The following is a 20,107-nucleotide window of genomic DNA, read 5'->3' on the forward strand; positions in this document are numbered from 1 at the left end:
CTCAGCTGAAATTGAAATTTTTTTCCCCATTGCTGCTGGAAGCAAACATTCTGACTGTGATCTAATAGTTATGTAACCATTTTCCTTCAGCCTTATGGACTCAGCAGACTTTCAGTTGTAGAAAAAAAAAACTTCAGATGGATCTAGATTAAGAAAGAAATCATGATTAGGAAAACTTTGAGAGCTGATGTTCAGCTTTAGCCAAAGATTTCCTTGTAAGGAAACTTGGGGGTGGTCACAAGTTGGACTTGGTGATTCTTGTGGGTCCCCTTCCAAGTCTGAATATTCTGTGATTCTGGTAATTGTAGGGAGAAAATGCAGAATGAGAGATAAATATTTGTAATTGTAAAACAGTACTTTTGCTTCAAGTTACCTCAACTTTTTGTTTTCTGAAAGATTTTTGTTGCCTGCAAAAGCACTCTTGAAAGTTACAGTACTGCAACACCCATCCAAGTTATCTGAAATTACACATAAATCTTCTAATTGGGAAAGCTAGAAGGGATGGCCCTTTCTTTTACCTTTAAGTAGATTTTAGAGACTTTACTTCTTGTTCTTTGTTCTTTAGCATATTTTTTTTTCCAACTTGCTGACATAAAAATACAATTTCCTTTTAGATTCCTGATCAGATGTTCTTCCACACTGACTATCGGCCGCTGATCCGAGACTCCAACAACTACGTGCTGGATGAGCAGACTCAGCAGGCTCCTCACCTCATGCCCCCTCCCTTCTTAGTGGATGTGGATGGAAACCCTCATCCCACTAAATATCAAAGATTGGTGCCAGGAAGAGAGAATTGTGCAGATGAACATTTGATTCCTCAGCTTGGATATGTAGCAACAAGTAAGAATATCTCTAAAGCTCTACATTCAGAAGGAGGTTATGCACTAATTCATAAGGGGGCATCAGCAATTTAAAAATATCTTCTTTTTTCACTTGATGTTTTGTGTTTATGTTCACTAAAGATGCTGGAAGGTTCTTTAAATTGTGTTCAGTGAACACAATTTAAACAAGAAAAAAAAATCAGTTGTTCAGATGGATGTTGCAGTTCTCTGTGGGCAGTGATGTTCACAAACCATTTGACTGTCCATTCCATAAATGTCTTCCTTGGAATAAATAATTGGAATAACTTCTTTCATTTGTTCTGTTTTACACTTGCAAGGTGATGGAGAAGTTGTTGAGCAGGTGATTGGCCAGCAGACAGTTGACCAGGATGAGCCAGGCTTGGAGCCCAGCATTCTGGATGGGATGATCAGGCAGCTACAGCTGGAGCAGGATCAGAGAACTGGAGCTGATCAAGAATCTGCTCCAAGTGGCCCCCAAAATGGAGAGGGAACACCCAGGAGAGGTTAGGACTGCTGAAAATTTCTTCTGTAACTGTTCTGTCTCCATGTTTATTGTGCTGTATGAAATTCTGAAACAGGTTTTAACTTCAGTGTAGTTTTGGGGACTGAGCTTCTTCTAATATTGTGATACCTGGTTATTTTTATTCCTTAAAACACTGCTGCTCCTGTGATTAAATTACAAAGCCTTTCACTTTAAAAGGAAATTCATTTAAAAGGAAATTCACTTTAAAAGGAAATTTAAAAGGAAAAAGTAATTAATAACATGCAAAATAGATTTTTTTTGCTATAATTTGCCAATATAAGTTATTTTTCCATTCCTTACTTTATGCCAAGTATTGTGCCATTATTCAAATTGGTTTCCCTTATCCCTTCTTTATATATTTAAATGAGACACTTTCCTTAGCTGTTTCTCTGTAGTTTTAATTATGTAATTATATTATATAGATGAAGAAATATGTATTTTCTTACATAATTATATATGTAATTATATGTGCTCAGCTCCAGGAAAAGTGCTTTTAGAGCAGTTCAGAAGAACCCTTCTGTCCCACCACAATTCCTTTGCCTGTGAGGGTTTGGGAAACCATTGGAATGTGGCACTCAGTGCCCTGCTCTGGTTGATAAGGTGTTCATTGGTCAAATGCTGGATCTTGGAGGTCTTTTTCAGCCTGAATGACTCTGCCATTCTCATTCTGTGAAAATAGTAGCAGAAATGACCATTTTAAAAGTACTCTTTGTAATCTCTGTGTTTTCTCCAAGACACATAATCCCGTGAAGGTTACAAGTCGCGTACTCAGAGATAAAAATACCGCCATAATTTTTTTTTTTTTTTTTTTTTTTTTAAATCTTGTAGCAAGAAACTCTGAGCTTCCAGCAGAACCATTTTGGTGTGTGTGTTTCAGCTTTCAGGAGGCCCAGCTTGGACATCCAGTCCCCTCCCAACATCGGGCTGCGGCGCAGCGGGCAGGTGGAGGGCGTGCGGCAGATGCACCAGAACGCGCCGCGCAGCCAGATGGCCACCGAGAGGGACCTGCAGGCCTGGAGGCGCAGGGTGGTGGTGCCTGAGATCCCCCCCAGCTTGCTCAGGTCTGGCTGCAGCCTGAGCACAGCTGCTCTGTACCTGGAGCAGAGGCTAGGCAGAGTTAGGCAGTAAAGTGGATATTTATTAAAGGGCTGTCAGTGCAGTGCAGGAACCTGGCGGAGGCTGCTCTCACTATGGACGATGGTCACGAGTTTTTCAGACAGATACAAGTTTGGTCTGTTTGCATATCAGAGGTTAATTGTCCAATTGTAGCTTCAGGTAATGAAATCATATCCCCCTTGTTTGCTTGTTCCTCCCCCACCCCAGTTCACTTTTCTTTATAGTCAGGGCCTGAGGGAGCTGGTGTGACCTTGGTTTCCAGGCCCAGAAGGATTGTTTAGTCTGACCAAAGTGTGAAGAGAACAAAGCAGCATTTTACATGGAGTTCAGAGTTATACACTGAGAAATAAAAAAGCTACAACTTAAGGCAGCACTAGGGACAGCACAGCAGCTTGGTTTGTCTAAATGGAGTGCTGTTACACCAAAGGTAGAATGGTTGCTGTTGGAATAGTTCAGCATTGTGGGCAGATGTGCTGAAAACTCGTAATTGTAACATCCATTCAGTGAGAAGAAAGTGAAGTTGCCATTGAATGATTGTCACTATTTCAGTATTTTAAGTCATCTTCAGGCCAGCTAGGTCACCTAGATTCTTGCTTTCTCCAAAGTAAAAGATCTATGGAAATAAATTCAGCCTGTAAGAGTTGGGTGAGATTGTGCTCTCTGCAAGACTTTTGGAGGTGATGAGTTATAACCCCTTGAAATGCTAGACCAGTTGCTTTCAAAAGTACTATCAGTATTCATCTGTGAAAAGGAGAATTAATAGCTAAACATCTTTTTAAAGCCACAGATTCTACCACATCTCTAAGGGTTTTAAGAAACATTCTTAGTGTTGGGAGATAGAATGATTGCAAATGGAAAAAGATGAATTAAAAATGAGGTTAAAAATGTAGATTATATTTTGATGTTTGGAAGGAAGACTTCTTTAGCATCCATATTTTTTACTCCTACTTGGAAATGACAGGATGGTTTAGAGTTAAGTGAGCAACAATAACATCTGAAATTTAAAATGGAATGGAGTGTGAGAGAGACCCCTTAAAGATAGCAGCATTATCAAAACAGATGTAGAATTAGATTTTCATGGCTTTCTTGTAGGAAACAGGAAGAATATCGGATTGCAAAAGGGGAAGAAGAGAGAGATCTTTATGCAACAGAGAAGAAAAAGTCATTTGAGTCACTGGAAAAGGTACGTGGCAGCTTCTGGGAAAGTGAGCATTCTGTACCCAAGGCAAGTGGTGGTGTAGAAAATGAAAGCAGAGCTTTCTGGTATGGTCTTCCAAGGACTCTGATGATTCAGCTCCCAATTATTGCAGAACAAGGTTTGATTTATTTTTATAAATACCTGGAATTCTTTTTGCTTTCAGTCTTGCCTACTACTATGTGAGGTATTAGGGAGCAATTTTTAGAGGCAGGATGGTTTTCAGGCTGTTCTGGTTTGACTGCACTTACCCAGCTACTGCAAGTCTTGCTAAAGTACTGAGAGCACTCAAGGTCCTGTACTTGAGGAATCACAGGTTAGATTGCTGTTCCTTTTTATCTTACTTTATATAGTTTTGTGTGAGGGGAAACTTCTTCAGACTTCCCTCCTTTCAAGTGCTTTTTTCATTACCTGTTTTGTGGAAGAGATTGCCAAGAAGGAAATAGTTGCTGTGCTGTTTTTATAAGCTTGTTGCCTGATTTGCTGTGTCTTAGAGTACAAAACAATTTGACACAAGAATTCTACTGCACAATCCCCTTTGCTGAGGGGGAGTTGGAATTGAAACAACATGATCATTAAGGTTCTTTCCAACCCAAACCATTCTCTGCTTTTATAATTGTGCATTGTGGGCAATTAATGTCTTGATTAACTGTTTGATTTACAGAATGCATTTTCCAGGTGATGTGAATGGAGCTATCACAGTAGTTTTATAAAGAGCAGTTTCTTAGAACAACCAATAAATCTTAAATTTGGAACAGCAAATTTTAAACTTTGGGTTTACATGAAAATTATTTCTTGTGAAAGGGAGTTTTAACTTAGTAATGCTGTTTCAGTTTTTGCATTCAGCAGTGCATTTAACCACCCTTTCCCTCTCATAAAAAATTGCCAGATAAATATTTTTATTTAACTCCTGTTCTTCCCCTCTTTATAAATTAGAGTGACTCTGAGTCTTCATTAATCCAGTCAAAGCGTCGACTGCACAGACGGAAATATTCCAACTACAGAACACGGAAGAACATTGAGCAGCTGGAGTCTTCTGAGGAGGAGAGGGACAACTGCCTTGGCTTGATAGAGCAGGTGAGTTCTCTTCTGAGTTGGGCTGAGCCTGAGTTGCTCAATAAATGAAATTTCATATACATTTTCCTTTTCCTGAGACAGTATTTCTTTAAGCATCATCGTTAGCACTTCTCAAACCTGTTGTGTTGCTTTGTTAAAAATAGTATTTCCTGTCAGTTTCTAAATGGCTCAACTGGTTTTGCTGAGAATTTTCTAAACCAAATCCACAGCCCAAGGTAAAAATCTGGTGGACAGTTGGTTGGCTTCAGGTGACATTTAGAGTTTAGATGGGTTTTTTATGTTTTTCTGTGGAAATTTTGCTAATGTGGTTCTTTCACAGATTCTTTCACCCCTCTTGGCCTGGGGTGACACAGGACATTGTGGGTAGCAAGAGCTGTTTGTTTGTGTCTGATGTGTTATCATACTATAAATGGCTGACAGGACTGCTTGGACTGACTGCCCTTGTCTTGCCTTGCCCACAAGGAAATAATTTTAAGCTGGGAAAGGGAGAAGTGGAAGGAGCAGAGAAGCTGCTTGGAGCAGTCACTTTGTTAAAGAAGAACAGTGAGCAAAAGGGAGCACATTCAGGAGATCAGGAAATCTTGCAATTGAGATGAGGAATGAAATCCCTTGGAAATTTCCTCTTCTTTCCTTGCTTCTTAGTAAAGAATTTCAGTGTGGTTAAAAAACAATAAATGCCTTAAATTGAAGGTAAAGTTCAGAGAGTATTGAACTTTGTTGTTGCAGTGTATCATCTACACAGAGTATGAGCAGGTTTTAGTGAGAGGACTCTTAGCTTTGTTACTCTGAAAATGACAATCAGCTGGACTAATTCGAACATTTGAAGCTACAATTAAAATCTCATGGTTTTCTCCTTTTAATTTTTTGCTTGACAGCATACAAGTTGACACATGAGCTGTGTATCATACTGACTCAGTTATGAAAAGCACATTTAAAGCATTATATTAATGCAAATAGCTGATGAGCAACAATCAGAAAATTAGTAAAATTGTATATTTTAATACATCTCCACTATTTAGTGTTGTATTTAAATACATGCATTAGTACTTGGTCAATCAGTTGATACTAAAAGGAGAGGAATAAACCCCTCAACTTGCATAACTAATGAAAAAACCCCATGACAGTGACAGAATATCCTCTTGTGTGTGGAGAGATGTGATTGTTTTTCCTGATCTGTTCCTTTTGTGATGTAAATTCTTGCCTGTCAGTCAGATTTTATTATGTACTTTACATGACCTGAGCACTTTGATTTCCATTTTAACAACTTTTTACCAAACTTTTTAAATTTGATAATATGGACCACATGTTTTTAAGTTTCAGACCCTTAAAAAAAAACATGGGTTTGGCTTGAGTGTGTATTTTGAAATTTAGGAAGCTGAAGAAAGTGAGGGCTCTGGTTCATCTGATGAAGAGGAAGAATGGAGAAGTGACAAGAAAAGCAACAGTAATAGTTCTAGGTAAAGTGAGAAAACATCCCATAATGAGTTTTACTTGAATTTTGACAAATTAGGAGTTGTATGAAAGCTCTGTTTTGCTTCAGATGTGGTCATATGATAATAATCCTATAAATAATAATCATATAAGGTATAATTTCTATAATTCATTGACACATTGGATTGTTATTTACTGTTCCATTTCACCAATTTTTTAATGTAACTCTATTGATCTCTTCTTTTTTTGCCATATGTCAAAGAAAGATGAGAATCTGGAATATTTTTGTAGTGTGTTTTGGTCTGGGTTTGGAGGTTTTGACAGATTTTGTTTGGGAGATTTTTTTTCCCAGTTTCATTTGGGAATTTTTTATTTTTTTTTTCCCCTTGAAACAATTTTTTTTAATCTGAATTTTTAAAAAGTTTCTAGTTTTATGTAGAACTGTTGTAGATAAGTTTTTAATCAAGTCATTGTGGCTATTTTAGATATTGTTACAGTTCTGTAGTACTAGAAATGAAAAATACTCAGAGAGAATCTGGATGTGTAGTTGAGATGTGGAAAAGTGTAAAAAATTCAAGCAGCATCTGATTCTTGTATCCCTTAGGGAGGGCTCCTAGTTAATCCAGAATTCCATTGCACAACTTTCTTGAATAAAATTACTGATATTAGAATTCACTAGACTTTAGTTGTTTGAAGAAATATGCTTTAAATTACTCTATTCTCCCAAAAATTCATTAAGCTTCAAGTAAATTAATGGCTACAGTAAGGCAAAGTGATTTTTGAAGTTGCTTTCAGCAACACTTGCAATCTGCTGGTGTTTTTCTGAGAGATGGGGTGCTGTGGAGTGTGAGAGGTTGTGTTTGTGTTGCTGCCCTCTCTGCAGCGACTCCTCGAGCAGATACTCGGACTGGATCGCGGACGCCGGCATCAACCTGCAGCCGCCGCTGCGCGGCTCGCGCCGGAAAGCGCTGCGCTACTGCAGCACCTCCGAGGAGGAGGTGTCAGCTGAGAAATCCTCCCCTCCCAAGAGGAGGAGGAGGAAGAGGAGGAAAAAACCCAAACCCAAAAAGCAGGAGGAGGTACGGTTTTCGTTTTCTTCTATTCAGTCTTCATTTCTCTGTGTTATAAATGAGAAACAAAGTGTCAATATTTATTTTGTATAGACAGAGCAAGCAGCGCTGGGGAAATGTGAGGGGTCACTCCCACTCCACGCTCCCACCCAACCTTGGTTTGCAGCTCCCTTTTATAGTCTGGTTTTCCTTGCAGTAATCAATAATTGTTATTGTGTTGTTGTAGTAATTCTGCAAGGTAAGCAGTGGTGGTCAAAGAAACTTCCAAACTTCCATGAGACAGCTCTTAGGACAATCGGTCTTGTCACCATCTGGTCTGGGTAGACAAAAACAGAAGTGGGAAGTCTGATCTTTAGCAGGTAGTTTGCAATTGATCACACAAAGGCAGGCAATCTGATTCTGCAAAAATCCTTTCAGACTATGGAAAACCCTTTTTTTTTTTCTTTTCCAAACTGGTATACACAATATTCATAACAGGGATTTAAACAGAGTGGGTTTAATCATGTATTTCCCTTTATCTAGGTCCATGTTCTTTTCTTATTTTAAGTATTCCGGTTCATACAAACTCCAAAACTTCTATGATTAACATGAATCATTTATCAATTATCACATCTGTTAGGAGTTAGGTCTTTGTGTTAGAAACTATTTAATTGTTACTGCCATTAGGCAAGGATCTTGCTGTTACCACACACAGGGTGCATGGGATTGATTTGGTATCATTCCCTAAGTGAGAGGTCTGCTCATTTGTAGGGAAGAATCTGCATTCTGAGTGAAAGCACTTTCATTTTCCAAGTGAAGAGTGTTCTCAAGGTTGATGGTGTTAAAGGGAAAATGTGTTTAATAAATAGCAGTACAAAATATCAGACTTGTCCCAAGGGCATAGAGTGATAGGACAAGGGGGAAGGCTTTAAACTGAAGGAGGGCAAGGTTAGATTAGATGAAATTAGGAGGGATTTCTAATTCTGAGGGTGGTGAGGCACCAGAACAGGTTGTCCACAGAAGCTGTGGCTGCCCCTGGATCCCTGGAAGTGTCCAAGGCCAGGCTGGACACTGGGGTGTGGAGCAGCCTGGAACAGGGGATGGTGTCCCTGCCCGTGGCAGGGAAGGGGTGGAACTGGATGATCTTTGAGGTCTCTTCCAACCTGAATCATTTTGTCATTCTGTAATTTTTGTTTGTTAAACTGTCTGGTTTTTTATCTGCTTTAATACTTAGGGGACACAGTCATTGCATTGATGGTGGCTTAATTTATACTTAGTCTGAATCCTTAGGTTTTTTTATAAGTTACAATAGTTTCTCTTTTAAGGTACTAATTTTTTGAGGTTGATTAAATTAATTCCCTTTTTAAAGTTACAATAGCTACTGTTAGTTTTTTTCTCTCATAAAGAAGTAAACAAATGCTTTTTTTAAACTTGGGGTAATTTTCATACATTTAGTCTGTTTTTCTCTCCATCTCTTTGCTTTCTTCCGAGTAGAATCAAAGTTTCTTGCAGCGTGAATAATTTTTATCTGGGTGCTGAGACTGTCATTGAAATTATAAAACTTTCTGCTAAGGCCTGCATAATAATGACTTGCTCACTCAAATCTCCAGATAGGAAAGGAATGTTTAGTATTGGAATTACAAATACAGTTACAACTCAAACAAAGCCTTGGAGGAATGCTGCTGATACTGTTTGGAAATGCTGTGGATTAATCCTTGATAAGTTAAGCTGTTGTCTGTCAAGTCAAAATGGAATGGTTTGTTTAGAATTCCTGTGCATTATGTCTGATTTTCTGAAGGCTGATGCTGCAGCACAACCACTGAACTCAGAGTTGTCCTATGACTGGCACCCTCCAGTCTGGATCACGGACACGGCTCTCCGAAGGTCCCCGTTTGTCCCTCAGATGGGGGACGAGGTAGGAACATGGATTAACATCTCCCAATGCTTGTGATTGTTATAACTGCTAAATACAAGATAACATTGACTGCTTGGCCTTGTTGGGGTGTTCTTTAGGTGATATATTTCCGACAAGGGCACGAAGCTTACATTGAAGCAGTGAGAAGAAATAACATCTATGAACTGAATCCACACAAGGAGCCTTGGAGAAAAGTGGTGCTTAGGGTAGGTCTGCACTGAAGGTCCTGTGGGTTTATAACAGAGTCTGTGACTGAAGAGTTTTATTACTCTGTTTGCAAAACATGGATTTGGGAGGTTACTAATAATTTCCCTATGGGGGAAGTTTGTGCAATTATCAGGTTTTCTTCAGAACTTTCTATGGGAAGCCAAATGAAATACCTGTGTTAAAATATTAAGGCTGGCAGACTGCCTTCCATTGAAATCTCAAATCTAATTTCAGTCTTTTGCATGTGGGTACAGTTGGTTAATTCATGTTAAACTAACAGTTCTGTGCATGGTCCCCAAGATAAAAATTGTTGAAGCTGTTTGCTCTTACCTGTAGGATCAGGAATTGGTAAAAATTGTTGGAATTAGATACGAAGTTGGTCCTCCCACGTTGTGTTGCCTCAAGCTTGCCTTTATAGATCACGCCACTGGAAAACACACAGACAAATCATTTTCCATCAGGTATGTGCAGTTCTGGTTTCCTGAAGAGTGTTTAAGAATATGTTTCTCTTTTTCCCAAAGCCCTGAGGCACACATGATTTTTTTATCCAGGTACCACGACATGCCAGATGTCATCGACTTCCTGATCTTACGTCAGTTCTACGACGAAGCCCGGCAGAGGAACTGGCAGGCCTGTAAGTGTTTGCTGAGTGTTGGACTGAGCAGTTTTGAAATAACAAATGTGTCCTTGGCTAATTGCTGCATGTGCTGTTTGTAGGGTCAGGGGGTTCTCCTATAGGCAAATGTGAACCTTGGAGGGACTGCAGTAAATGTAAATACAGCCACCAAAATATCTATCCAGACTGTTATGTTCCCTTCCTAAATAACAGATTTATATGTCAGTGGGTCTAGAAATTTAATTATGGAGAGAAATCAAGCAGTACATTTATTAGAAGTTTTTCTGATTGCCTGTGGCAGCCACAGAGAGAAATCCTCTCTCAGCAGATTCTGTGTGTTTGCTGCAGCCGACAGGTTCCGCTCCATTATTGACGATGCCTGGTGGTTTGGGACAGTGCTGGGTCAGGAGCCTTATCAGCCCCAGTACCCAGACAGTCATTTCCAGTGTTACAGTGTCAAGTGAGTACAAAAATGTTTTATTTCCAGTGTTATTAGAGTGCCTTTGCTCTCACACAACTGCCTCATTGCTAGGAGAATGTAGAAATTGTTCATTTAAATTATTTTACTCCTGGTGTTGTCACTTCTTAATGGTTTTAAATTGCTGCTGTAGCACAGTGTGGAAATGTAATAACTTGTGGCAATTTGTTAATGAGTAGTAATATGGTACAAGCAGTTGTTGACCTCTTCACATTTCCTGTACTGGGTAATGCTGGGTCCCTTCCACAAAGCAAGCAATGCAGTTTTCTGTGAACATTAATTATTGGTCTGCACTGATAGTTGGTTTGGGGATGCTGAATCTTCTCTGTGGTTGTTGACATCAAGGTCCTTATGCCTCAAGTCCTCACACTTTGTCTTTCACACTGGGCACCCTTTTTCATATCAATGGAGGCCTTCATTCAAATGAGGGGAATGGTTAAACAAAGATATCTCTGGACTTCAGTGTTCAGACCTTGTCCTCCCTGTCCAAGCTGTCTGGAAGAGAATCACAGCCTGGTTTGGGTTGGAAGGGACCTTGAAGATCATCTTGTTCCAACCCCCTGCCATGGGCAGGAACAGCTTCTGCTATCTCAGGTTACAAAGATCTCCAAACAACCTGGCCATGGACACTTCCAGGGTTGAAATAGCCACAGCTTCTTTGGGCAACTTGTGCCAGGGCCTCACCACCCTCAGAGTCAGGACTTCCTTCCTAGTATCTAATCTAACCCTTCCTCCCTACAGCTTGAGGTCACTCCCCTTGTCCTTCACTCCTTGCCCTTGTGAAGGTCCCTCTCCAGCCTTTTTGTCACCTCCTTTAGGCACTGAAAGGATAATTCTGGGATTTTTGCTTAGTTTGGTTTCCCCCAGCAGGGGAGGACTGTGAGGAGAATAAACAGTGAATATTCAATATTCCTATTTCCATCATGCCCAGAGATAGTTCCCCTGTCTTATACAGTACATTTAATGGTCATGTTGGAGCACTTCTTAATTGCTTTTTCACTCAAAGGCTCTTGAACCTGTTGCTCACCACAAAGAAGGGAAATTTTAGAGCTAATAGACAATCCAGTGAGACTGCCAAGATTTTGTTACGTGTTTTGGTTCCTTGTCTCATCTGCTTGTCTTCTCTCTCAATGATTTTCCTTGGTGGGAAGGTGGAAGTAACTCCCAGATTGAAGTTCTTGCCTCTTGCCTTCCCTTCCATATTCCATCCATTCCATGTGTTTTGTTGTGTACCACACATATTCCTTGGGAGCAAGTTCAGGTGGGCTTTGAATTTTTCTTGGCCAGTTCCAAATCAGGTTTCCAGTTCTGAACAAAAGCCTGGTGCCAATTTCCTGGGCTGCTTTCTCCTGTAAGACCCAAAAGATATTTCAGTATTTTAATGCACCAGCTTTTAACAGAAAAGTCTACAGCTGCTTTGAAGGAAGGGATGCTGTATTCCCAAAGATCCTTTTCCAAAAGGACTTTATTCTACCTGGCCTCACAAACAGCTCTTCTAAAGCAGAATTCTAAGATGTGTATGAAAATATCTGGAGTGTTTGGCAGCTGTATTTAGGTTTTGTGACCTGGCTGGGTCTGTTGCTCTTTTTGTCACACTTACTTCAGTTTATCACTGTTATTGTTGTATGGAAAATAAATGAACATAATTTTCTATGTTGTTATTTTATTAGCAAGACAGTAATAGGTGTTAGTGTAGAAGCAGCTTGATTGATTATAAAGTTGCATTAACTAGATGAGTGGAACTTAAGCAGAACTAAGTGAGGCTTAAGCTGTACTAAACTCTTGATAAAGTCTTACATGCAAAATGATCAATTAATATATCCATTTGTGAAAATCAACAACCTGTGAAGTGTTGTACAATAACTGGGGAGGAGAACTGAACAGATCAACCTTTAGGACTCCTAGTTCATAAAAATCCAAGAATGATCCAAGTTTTCCTAAGGCATTGGGAAATCCAAAACAATGGAGAGTTGCTCTTGCCAGAGCAGGGGTTTAGTTATAAAATACTCTGGGCATGATCATTTCAGTTTCCAGTTGGTTTGAAATAAATACAAGGAGGCATTAGACCAAATATCTGAGTTTATTAAGGCATCAGAAGTAAACCCAGGAATTTGGGGAACTCTGACAGGAAACTGCTGGCAAAGCTGCAAAGCTCTGGAGGGAAATTGGTAACTGCAAACTGATCTGTTTGGTTTTGGTATGTGCCTGTAATAAAAAATAAAACTGGGATCATAAGAATTAACCCAGCTGTAGGAAGGATCCAGCTCTCCATCTGTACAGGGTACTTCTGCCTCTCTGGATCAGTGAGGTGTGAAGCTGATGCAGTCAGACTTTTTTTTACTTTGAAAATAGCAAAGTTCATTGGTATTTTATGTGATTTTAAAAACGTGTAAAATCTGCCCAAATGTGGTGGGTTTGAATGATGTTTACACCTCATACTTCAATATGAGAGTGAATATCCAGATTTATCAACAACAGTTTGTTGCTTCTGCTTTGTCTTGGACCTTAATTAACTTCAGTTTCTTCATTTTATGTTTATTCTTTCCTTTGTCTTAATGTCCTCTGCCCCACAAATTTTCATGCTAGCAAATGAAATTCCTCATTTCCTGTTCTGCCTTAATCCATGGACTTGCACAACTCCTGCTGTGATCAGCAAGAAAAATCCTCTCCTGTTTTTTTTCTCAAATCTTCCCCTTGATGTTATCTCACTTTGCCAAATGTGCAGCTTATTTTTCTTCTTCATCTTCTTGATACGAGCTCTATAAAATTGATTTATGTATTGGGTAAGTTGCATACAGCCAAAATCAGGAACACAATTTGAATTTGAAACTGATTATGAAGAATTGTTTCCTTTGTGCTGATTGTAAGCCAATGTTTTTTTATATCCACGTTTTTACAGTGTCTTTTGACAATACCTACAAATAGCTGTAATTTAAATGTACTTATAGCTGAGATTTAAATATGCTTGAAGGGAACATTTCTGAGTCAAGCTAACTTTAAATTATTATTTTATGTTTTTTACTTGGTGAATCAGATGGGACAATGGTGAAGTTGAAAAGCTGAGCCCGTGGGACATGGAACCAGTCCCTGATAATGGTAGGTAGAATAATAAATAAATAATAAATAATAAAACAGCTTAAAATGCTTCTCCCTCTCTGCAGTTCCTTTGTTTCATGCACGTAGTGCACCTGAGGTGATTCTTGTCTTAAAGACAGTCTTGTTTCAAATTTAGTGAAATATTTTAATATACCTATGTTTTTTGACTTTTGCATCTTCCAGAGCAATTTTGAAAAAAATGCTTTAAATGTGTAGCTCTGACTTAGGGAATAAAACCTGCTACTTCCAAATGTCAGGTTTCAAAAAACATCTCAAGTTTCAAATTGTAGTATACTATAATACAAGGGGGTGCAAGAAGAATATAAATTAAGTATTTTCCAGTCAGCAGATCCTTACTGCACTAGTTTACAACCAACAATCTATAAAGTTGCTGGTCAAATCCAGATTTTTTGTAAATAGAAAAGTGACATTCGTGGTTTGTCTTAATATTTCCCTTTTCCAGTACTTGTCAGTACCAGCTGGGATGGGGAAGGAAACTTTGGGAGATACTGAGGAAGTAACTGCTGAATAAGCTGTCAAAAAGATAAACTGCAGTAAAATACAAATTAAAGCATTTTTCTGTTTGTGTAAATTTTGTGTAATTTTTTCCCCCACAGCCTTAGCATTAAACTCTACTTCAAGGACCTTTTTTATAAGTTGCAAGCATGCAATTATTTAATAACTGTGAGTGCTCAGCAGTTTATCCTGTTCTCACTCCTTCCCCTCTCTGCTGTCTGTAGTTGATCAGCCTGAAGAGTTAGGAGCAAGTGTCTCTGTGACTCTGGAGGAGGTGGAGAAGCTCCTGTACAAGCCCCAGGAGGGGGAGTGGGGGATGAAGTCCCGTGATGAGGCCTGTGAGAGGATTATCCGTGGGATTGATCAGCTCATGACTCTTGGTGAGTGTGAGCTGAGCTTCAGGTGGTTTTGTCCTGATGTTACATTTATAAACAGCCTGGAATATCCATGGCACCCTTTAAAATTTCCTTGTGGTAAAGTGCTTTAATGAGCAAATGTTTTTCTGTGCAGTTCCTTGTAGAGATCTTGTACTGAGGTCTTTATGATTTTACACATCACTGGTTTTGTAGCACCCAGCTCATTTGCCATGGACCTAAAGGCTTTGAAATAGAATCCCAGAATGGTTTGGGTTGGAAGGGACCTTAAATCCCATCCAGTTCCTGCCATGGGCAGGGACACCTTCCACTGTCCCAGGATGCTCCATGCTCCTGGCCTTGGACACTTCAGGCATCCAGGGACAGCCAGAACTGGTCTGGGCACCCTGTGCCAGCCCCTCCCCAGCTCCCCAGGGAACAATTCCTAATTCCCAATATCCCATCCAGCCCTGCCCTCTGGCAGTGGGAGCCATTCCCTGTGTCCTGTCCCTCCATCCCTTGGCAACTCTCTGTCTTTCCTGTCAGCTCCTTCAGGCACTGCAAGACCAGAAATGAGGTCAGGCAGTGACATGTTGCTGTTGTTGCTGTTTTTCACCAGACATCTCAGCAGCTTTTGCTGGCCCAGTGGACCTGTGCACGTACCCCAAGTACTGCACGGTGATCGCCTACCCCACCGACCTCACCACCATCCGCACCCGCCTGGCCAACAGGTTCTACAGGTCAGTGCTCAGGGACGGCCCCTCTGGGCTCTGCTGATGGACCCTGCCATCCCTCCCTTGAGAAAATCACTCTTGGAAATCACTCAGTACTGAAAAACTGCCTCAAGGCAGCTCAGGTTTTGAAGTGCTGTCCTTCAGTTACTTTGAACTTGAGGAAGGTTAAGCTCTTGCTGTTTTCAGAAATGAGCTTAAACGCAAGAGGTGAAATGTTTAATATTAACAGCAGTATTTTAAATGAGAAAAACTTAGGGAAGAGTGTCATGATGACTAAACTTTGGTTTGCTGGATGTGCTGGTCAGCCTTAGCTTAAAAATAAATTTAAGTGTATTCTTCATCTGAACCTGCATTCAGTGTGTCTGTAAATACATTGAAGAGACATCAATAGTGATTTTCCTCCTGTATAAGGTGGAAAAAAATGTCTTGGGAAATAATGGGAAATTCTGTAGGTGAAGAACTACAGACTTGGGGTATCTCTGCTTCACAGGTATAAGGAATTGGGAAAATGAGTTGTAAAAATAAAATTAAATGTTTGTGGCAACTCATTAATACCAAGTTATAATTTCAATTTGTAGCAGTTTCTCAAATCTGTCATTTTACAGGGGCACTGTTTTCAGTGGTCAGTTGGTCTCAAAGCAAGGTCTTTAAGGGATGACAAAGGGACATGGTAGCTGGGATGTCTTTAAAAAAGTAATTGGATAAAGCTCTGTCACTTCTTTTTAATTGCTTGTGCTTTGTATTTCTTAAAAGTTCCTCAGATATGACTCAACCTGTGTTCCATTTCTCAGGGCTTTGTAACAAGCAGCTTCTGATATTTCCAGAAGAAATGTGATAATTTAGAGTAGTGATTAATTTATTCTCCCTCCTTTTGAATAAGTTCAAATGTAAACTTTTAAAAATGCTTGTATTTTTCAAGACTCCAGGATATCCAAAGTCCTTAGGATGATTTCAGTGGTTTTTTATGATTTAGGGGTGACAATTGCTAGTTCTTACTTGGCCAGCTGAATTAACTGAGTTTATATCACAAACTGTGTAAGGATGAATTATCAATAATGAGTTGGGAAATAAGTGATGAAAGGTGTACAGTGTTGGTTTTGCTTCCTTGGGTTTTCCACGTGAAGGAAAAGTTTGAGACTGCCCTAAAGGGACATAAAACAAAGGGACATCTAACATGGGGAGAAAATCAGAGATAATTTTTGCTGGTTTTAAGCTTTTTCTTTAGTATTAAAGGTGTGTTATTTTCTAATTTGAAGGAGAATTTCAGCATTGGTTTGGGAAGTCAGATACATTGAAAGCAATGCCAGGACCTTCAATGAGCCTGGGAGTGCTATTGCCAGAGCTGCAAAAAAAATCACCACCCAGCTCCTAAAGTTTATCAAGTAAGTGGCATTTTAATCTAAATACTGCTTGAATCCTCATGCTTTTGAACAATGGAGATAAAACCAGCTTAATTAATATTCCTTTGTGGTCATCCCTGCTTTGACTCTTTTCAGTGTGTATAATTCTGGGTGTTACCTTAAATACTGAAATGTTTAGCTTAAAGGCATTTTACCTTTTTCCCTGGTATTACAGTCCCAAAATGACACTTGACATTGAGTAAATTAAGCAGCTCAGCCTGTTAAAAGTAACTTCTGTGCTGTCCTGTGTAGAAGTTCCTGTTGTAGCTTGCCTGACTTAATTGAAAGCTGAAAATAAACTGAGAGGTTTATTTTGAAATGAGTGTGGGCAACCTTCCTGCAGCTGGGCAGGCCCCTTTCAAATCCCTAATCCTGTTTTTTATATTCCATTTAATACTCAGTGTCTTGCCTTTTATATGGAGCACTTGGTTGTGGCTGAGTTTAATTTAGGAAACAACAGCTCTGTTTTTGCTCTTCCACTAACAGAAATTTAATTGCATTGCAGTGACCAGGACTGTACCAATATTTTTGAATTATGTAGCACAACAGATGATGAACAAGATTGTCATGATGCTGATATGGTAAGTTGGGGTTTTTTGTGGAAAATTCCAGTAATTTATGGTGGTAAGAAAATGCCAGCAGTGTTCAAATATTGTGAGTTATTTGCATACCTAATGCAAAAATGGACTATATTAGGAATTTTTATGAATGTTGTATATCATTTATTATCAGTGAATGATTTGTAATATTTAGTCACTGAAGTTCAAAGCTGTTGGGTAATTTTAATTGCCACTTCTGATGGTGGTTTTTCTTTTTCTCAAACCACTGAAGATTCCAGACTCCAGCTCTTGTTCTTATCTAGAATATTCCTTTCCAAGTCTCCCAGATAAAGTGTTGTAATTTTTATGCTCATCTTTTGTCTTGTTGAAAGAATGAAGATGAAAATTTAATTTTACCTCAGTCTCAAATCTAATGACAATTTTAGCCTCCATCACCTATTTTTTCCTACATCACTTTTAAGATAATGGATTTTATTTTGTGCAGGATGATGAGAAATGTGTTCCAAGAACATCATACAGAAGAAGAAAAGTGAGTTGGCCAATCTTTTACCTTATAACCCAAATCAGGCTGAATTTTTTTCTTGTTGTATTCCATTAATATTTTTCCTAATTTTTTTTTTCCCTCAAGGGACGGGGCTCAAAAAAAGGAAGACCCCTGAAAAGTGGCTATGATGAAAACTGCTGGAAGAAGCAGTGCATGGAACTGGTGAATTTAATTTTCCAGTGTGAGGATTCTGAACCCTTCAGGCAGCCAGTTGATTTGGATCAATACCCTGTAAGTTGTACTTGATAACCTTAATCCATTCTTTTTTTCTTGATATCTTACTGTTCCTTGTAAGTGAATTATTTTAGAAAAATCTGTATTTTCTTAATCAAAATGAGTTTCTTGAAGGTCTAAAATCTGCTTACTGAACCTGAGCTATGAATTTGATTTTTTTCCCCTCTCTTTTGGCTGTTACTCTTAATACCCCCTCAGTCTCTTTTTTTTTCCTCTAAAAACCCAATAAATTTAATTTAAAGGGAAAAAAAACTTCTTTGCAGCACATAATTTCTTCTGATGAGTCCACATTCTAAGTTTGAGTCTCACTTAAGGTTTAAAAAACATCTTGAAATTCTCTAAAATAAACAGGATCAGGAGATAAAGAAAGATTGAGATGTTTTGATTTAGGGGTTTTTGTGTGGTCACTGTGTTTTGGGGCCTTTTTGGCTGGTTTTTTATATTAGATCTGTTGTTTCTCACAAGAAAATTCATGGGATAATGGAAATGAGATTTTAAATCAACCTCTCTCAGCAAAAGTTGCTTTCTGCTGTGGTGATTCTCTTTCCACTGCTGCCAAAGATAATTTGTGTCATTTCAGCTACTCCTAAATGACAGAAATAAAATTCAAAAGTGGTTTGTTGTTTTTTTTTAACTTTCACATAAATCTTTTTTTTTTTTCATATGTTTTTTATAGGATTACAGACATATTATAGACACTCCAATGGATTTTGGTACAGTGAAGGAAACTCTGGAAGCTGGGAATTATGACACTCCAATGGAACTGTGCAAAGATATCAGACTGATATTTAGCAATGCAAAATCTTATACTCCAAACAAAAAATCAAAGGTAGCTATTAATATCTGAGGTTTTGGGAATGTCTTAATGAAATGAAATCTTACTTTGAATTAATCAGTACTTTTGATAAAGCTGCTGGTTGGGTGGATAGTGGAGAGAAATAGCACAAAAACATTAATATGTTCATTTCCTGTTTATTTGGTGTTACACAGGACTGCCTGTGCTTTTCCTATTGCTTTCCTGTGCAGTTTTTAATATTACAAATATTAGCCTTGGATCAAAGGCTCTGTTTTTAATAGAATTCCACTTCTTTACCTAGATTTACAGTATGACCTTGAGATTGTCAGCACTGTTTGAAGAGAAAATCCGAAGAATTGTTTCAGATTTCAAGAATGGGCAGAAACAGAACGAAAAGTTCCGGAGAAACCAGAGGTGCAGCAGAAGATTTAATAATCAAAGCTCAGTGCAGCAGCCCACCAAAATGCTCAGGTAATCAAATTTTGAAAATGTAAAGATCTATCTCAGCTGGCTGATACTCATACTGACTCACATTTAGTCTGTGAAGAGGGGAACAATTTGTTTTTTTAAATGGTTTGCAACCCCAGTGAGACTTTTTATAATTTTCACGCAGTAGGAAAAAGATGTTTTAAAAAATTGGCTTTTTTGTAGTAAAAAACTGAGAAATGCAAGGAGATAGAAGAGTAGGAAAGTTTTTCTTTCATATTTGAATCAGAACATCAATATTTAACTAAAATAATGAGGAATGAAACAAATATTTACTTGCTGGATATATTGCAAAGACTAAGATCTGCATAAATTATGTGTTTTGTTACATAAAGTCAATCCTATGGAATTTCTAGAAATTGTCACTTGCTGTTGCATTCAGTTGGGAGCCAGATTTGCCTTTTCTCTTCTGAAGGCAAACAAGCTTTTGACACAATTGCTGTTTGACAAGATTAACTCCTGCTCTTAATTTGCAGGTGTGACAAAATGGGACAAAATACAAAAGCTAAATGTAGTAAATTACTGAAACTGAGCTTTTCCCTTCTGCTCCTGTCCAGTCTTCCTTCTCTGGCAAGGAAAGGGTAGGAGTTAAGAGTTTAATTAAAAGAAAAAAAAATCTAATTTCAGGGAATTATTTTCATACTTTAAAATAACCACCTCACCAGGATAGGCAGAAATTGTCTTTTGAATCTCATTTGTGCTCATATCTGGAGAGTTGTGACTGTTCAGTGGGGCACCCAGAAGTGAGGAATAACAGAGATTACATACCTTGTACACCTGAATGAATGCCTGAAAACCTGCAATGTAAGGAAAAAACTGACAAAACAGTTCTGTAGGTGAAAATAATGGACTGAGCAGGATGGCAGGTAGCACTCAGGCATTTGGAGGTAAGGAAGGATCAAACTAGTGAATTTTTCTTTATTTTAAACTGTCTGTAAG

At 38.7% G+C, this 20,107-nt stretch overlaps 1 protein-coding gene across 1 annotated transcript in view; it reads left to right on the forward strand.

Annotated features, from left to right (window-relative positions):
• Positions 1-20,107, forward strand: part of BRWD1 (bromodomain and WD repeat domain containing 1) — a 41,720-nt gene that overhangs the window by 14,115 nt on the left and 7,498 nt on the right. The window contains exons 17-37 of the mRNA XM_079312245.1: positions 615-840; positions 1,160-1,345; positions 2,243-2,426; positions 3,574-3,664; positions 4,613-4,753; positions 6,125-6,210; positions 7,068-7,263; positions 9,032-9,148; positions 9,247-9,354; positions 9,692-9,816; positions 9,907-9,989; positions 10,320-10,431; positions 13,484-13,545; positions 14,286-14,441; positions 15,034-15,154; positions 16,405-16,530; positions 17,054-17,129; positions 17,593-17,637; positions 17,737-17,883; positions 18,563-18,715; positions 18,984-19,153. Of these exons, the coding sequence (XP_079168371.1) occupies positions 615-840; positions 1,160-1,345; positions 2,243-2,426; positions 3,574-3,664; positions 4,613-4,753; positions 6,125-6,210; positions 7,068-7,263; positions 9,032-9,148; positions 9,247-9,354; positions 9,692-9,816; positions 9,907-9,989; positions 10,320-10,431; positions 13,484-13,545; positions 14,286-14,441; positions 15,034-15,154; positions 16,405-16,530; positions 17,054-17,129; positions 17,593-17,637; positions 17,737-17,883; positions 18,563-18,715; positions 18,984-19,153 (2,711 nt within the window). The remainder of the gene's footprint in view (positions 1-614; positions 841-1,159; positions 1,346-2,242; positions 2,427-3,573; positions 3,665-4,612; positions 4,754-6,124; positions 6,211-7,067; positions 7,264-9,031; positions 9,149-9,246; positions 9,355-9,691; positions 9,817-9,906; positions 9,990-10,319; positions 10,432-13,483; positions 13,546-14,285; positions 14,442-15,033; positions 15,155-16,404; positions 16,531-17,053; positions 17,130-17,592; positions 17,638-17,736; positions 17,884-18,562; positions 18,716-18,983; positions 19,154-20,107) is intronic.

This window comes from Erithacus rubecula (genome assembly GCF_903797595.1).
Source record: "Erithacus rubecula genome assembly, chromosome: 1".
NCBI classification, from domain to species: Eukaryota; Metazoa; Chordata; class Aves; order Passeriformes; family Muscicapidae; genus Erithacus; species Erithacus rubecula.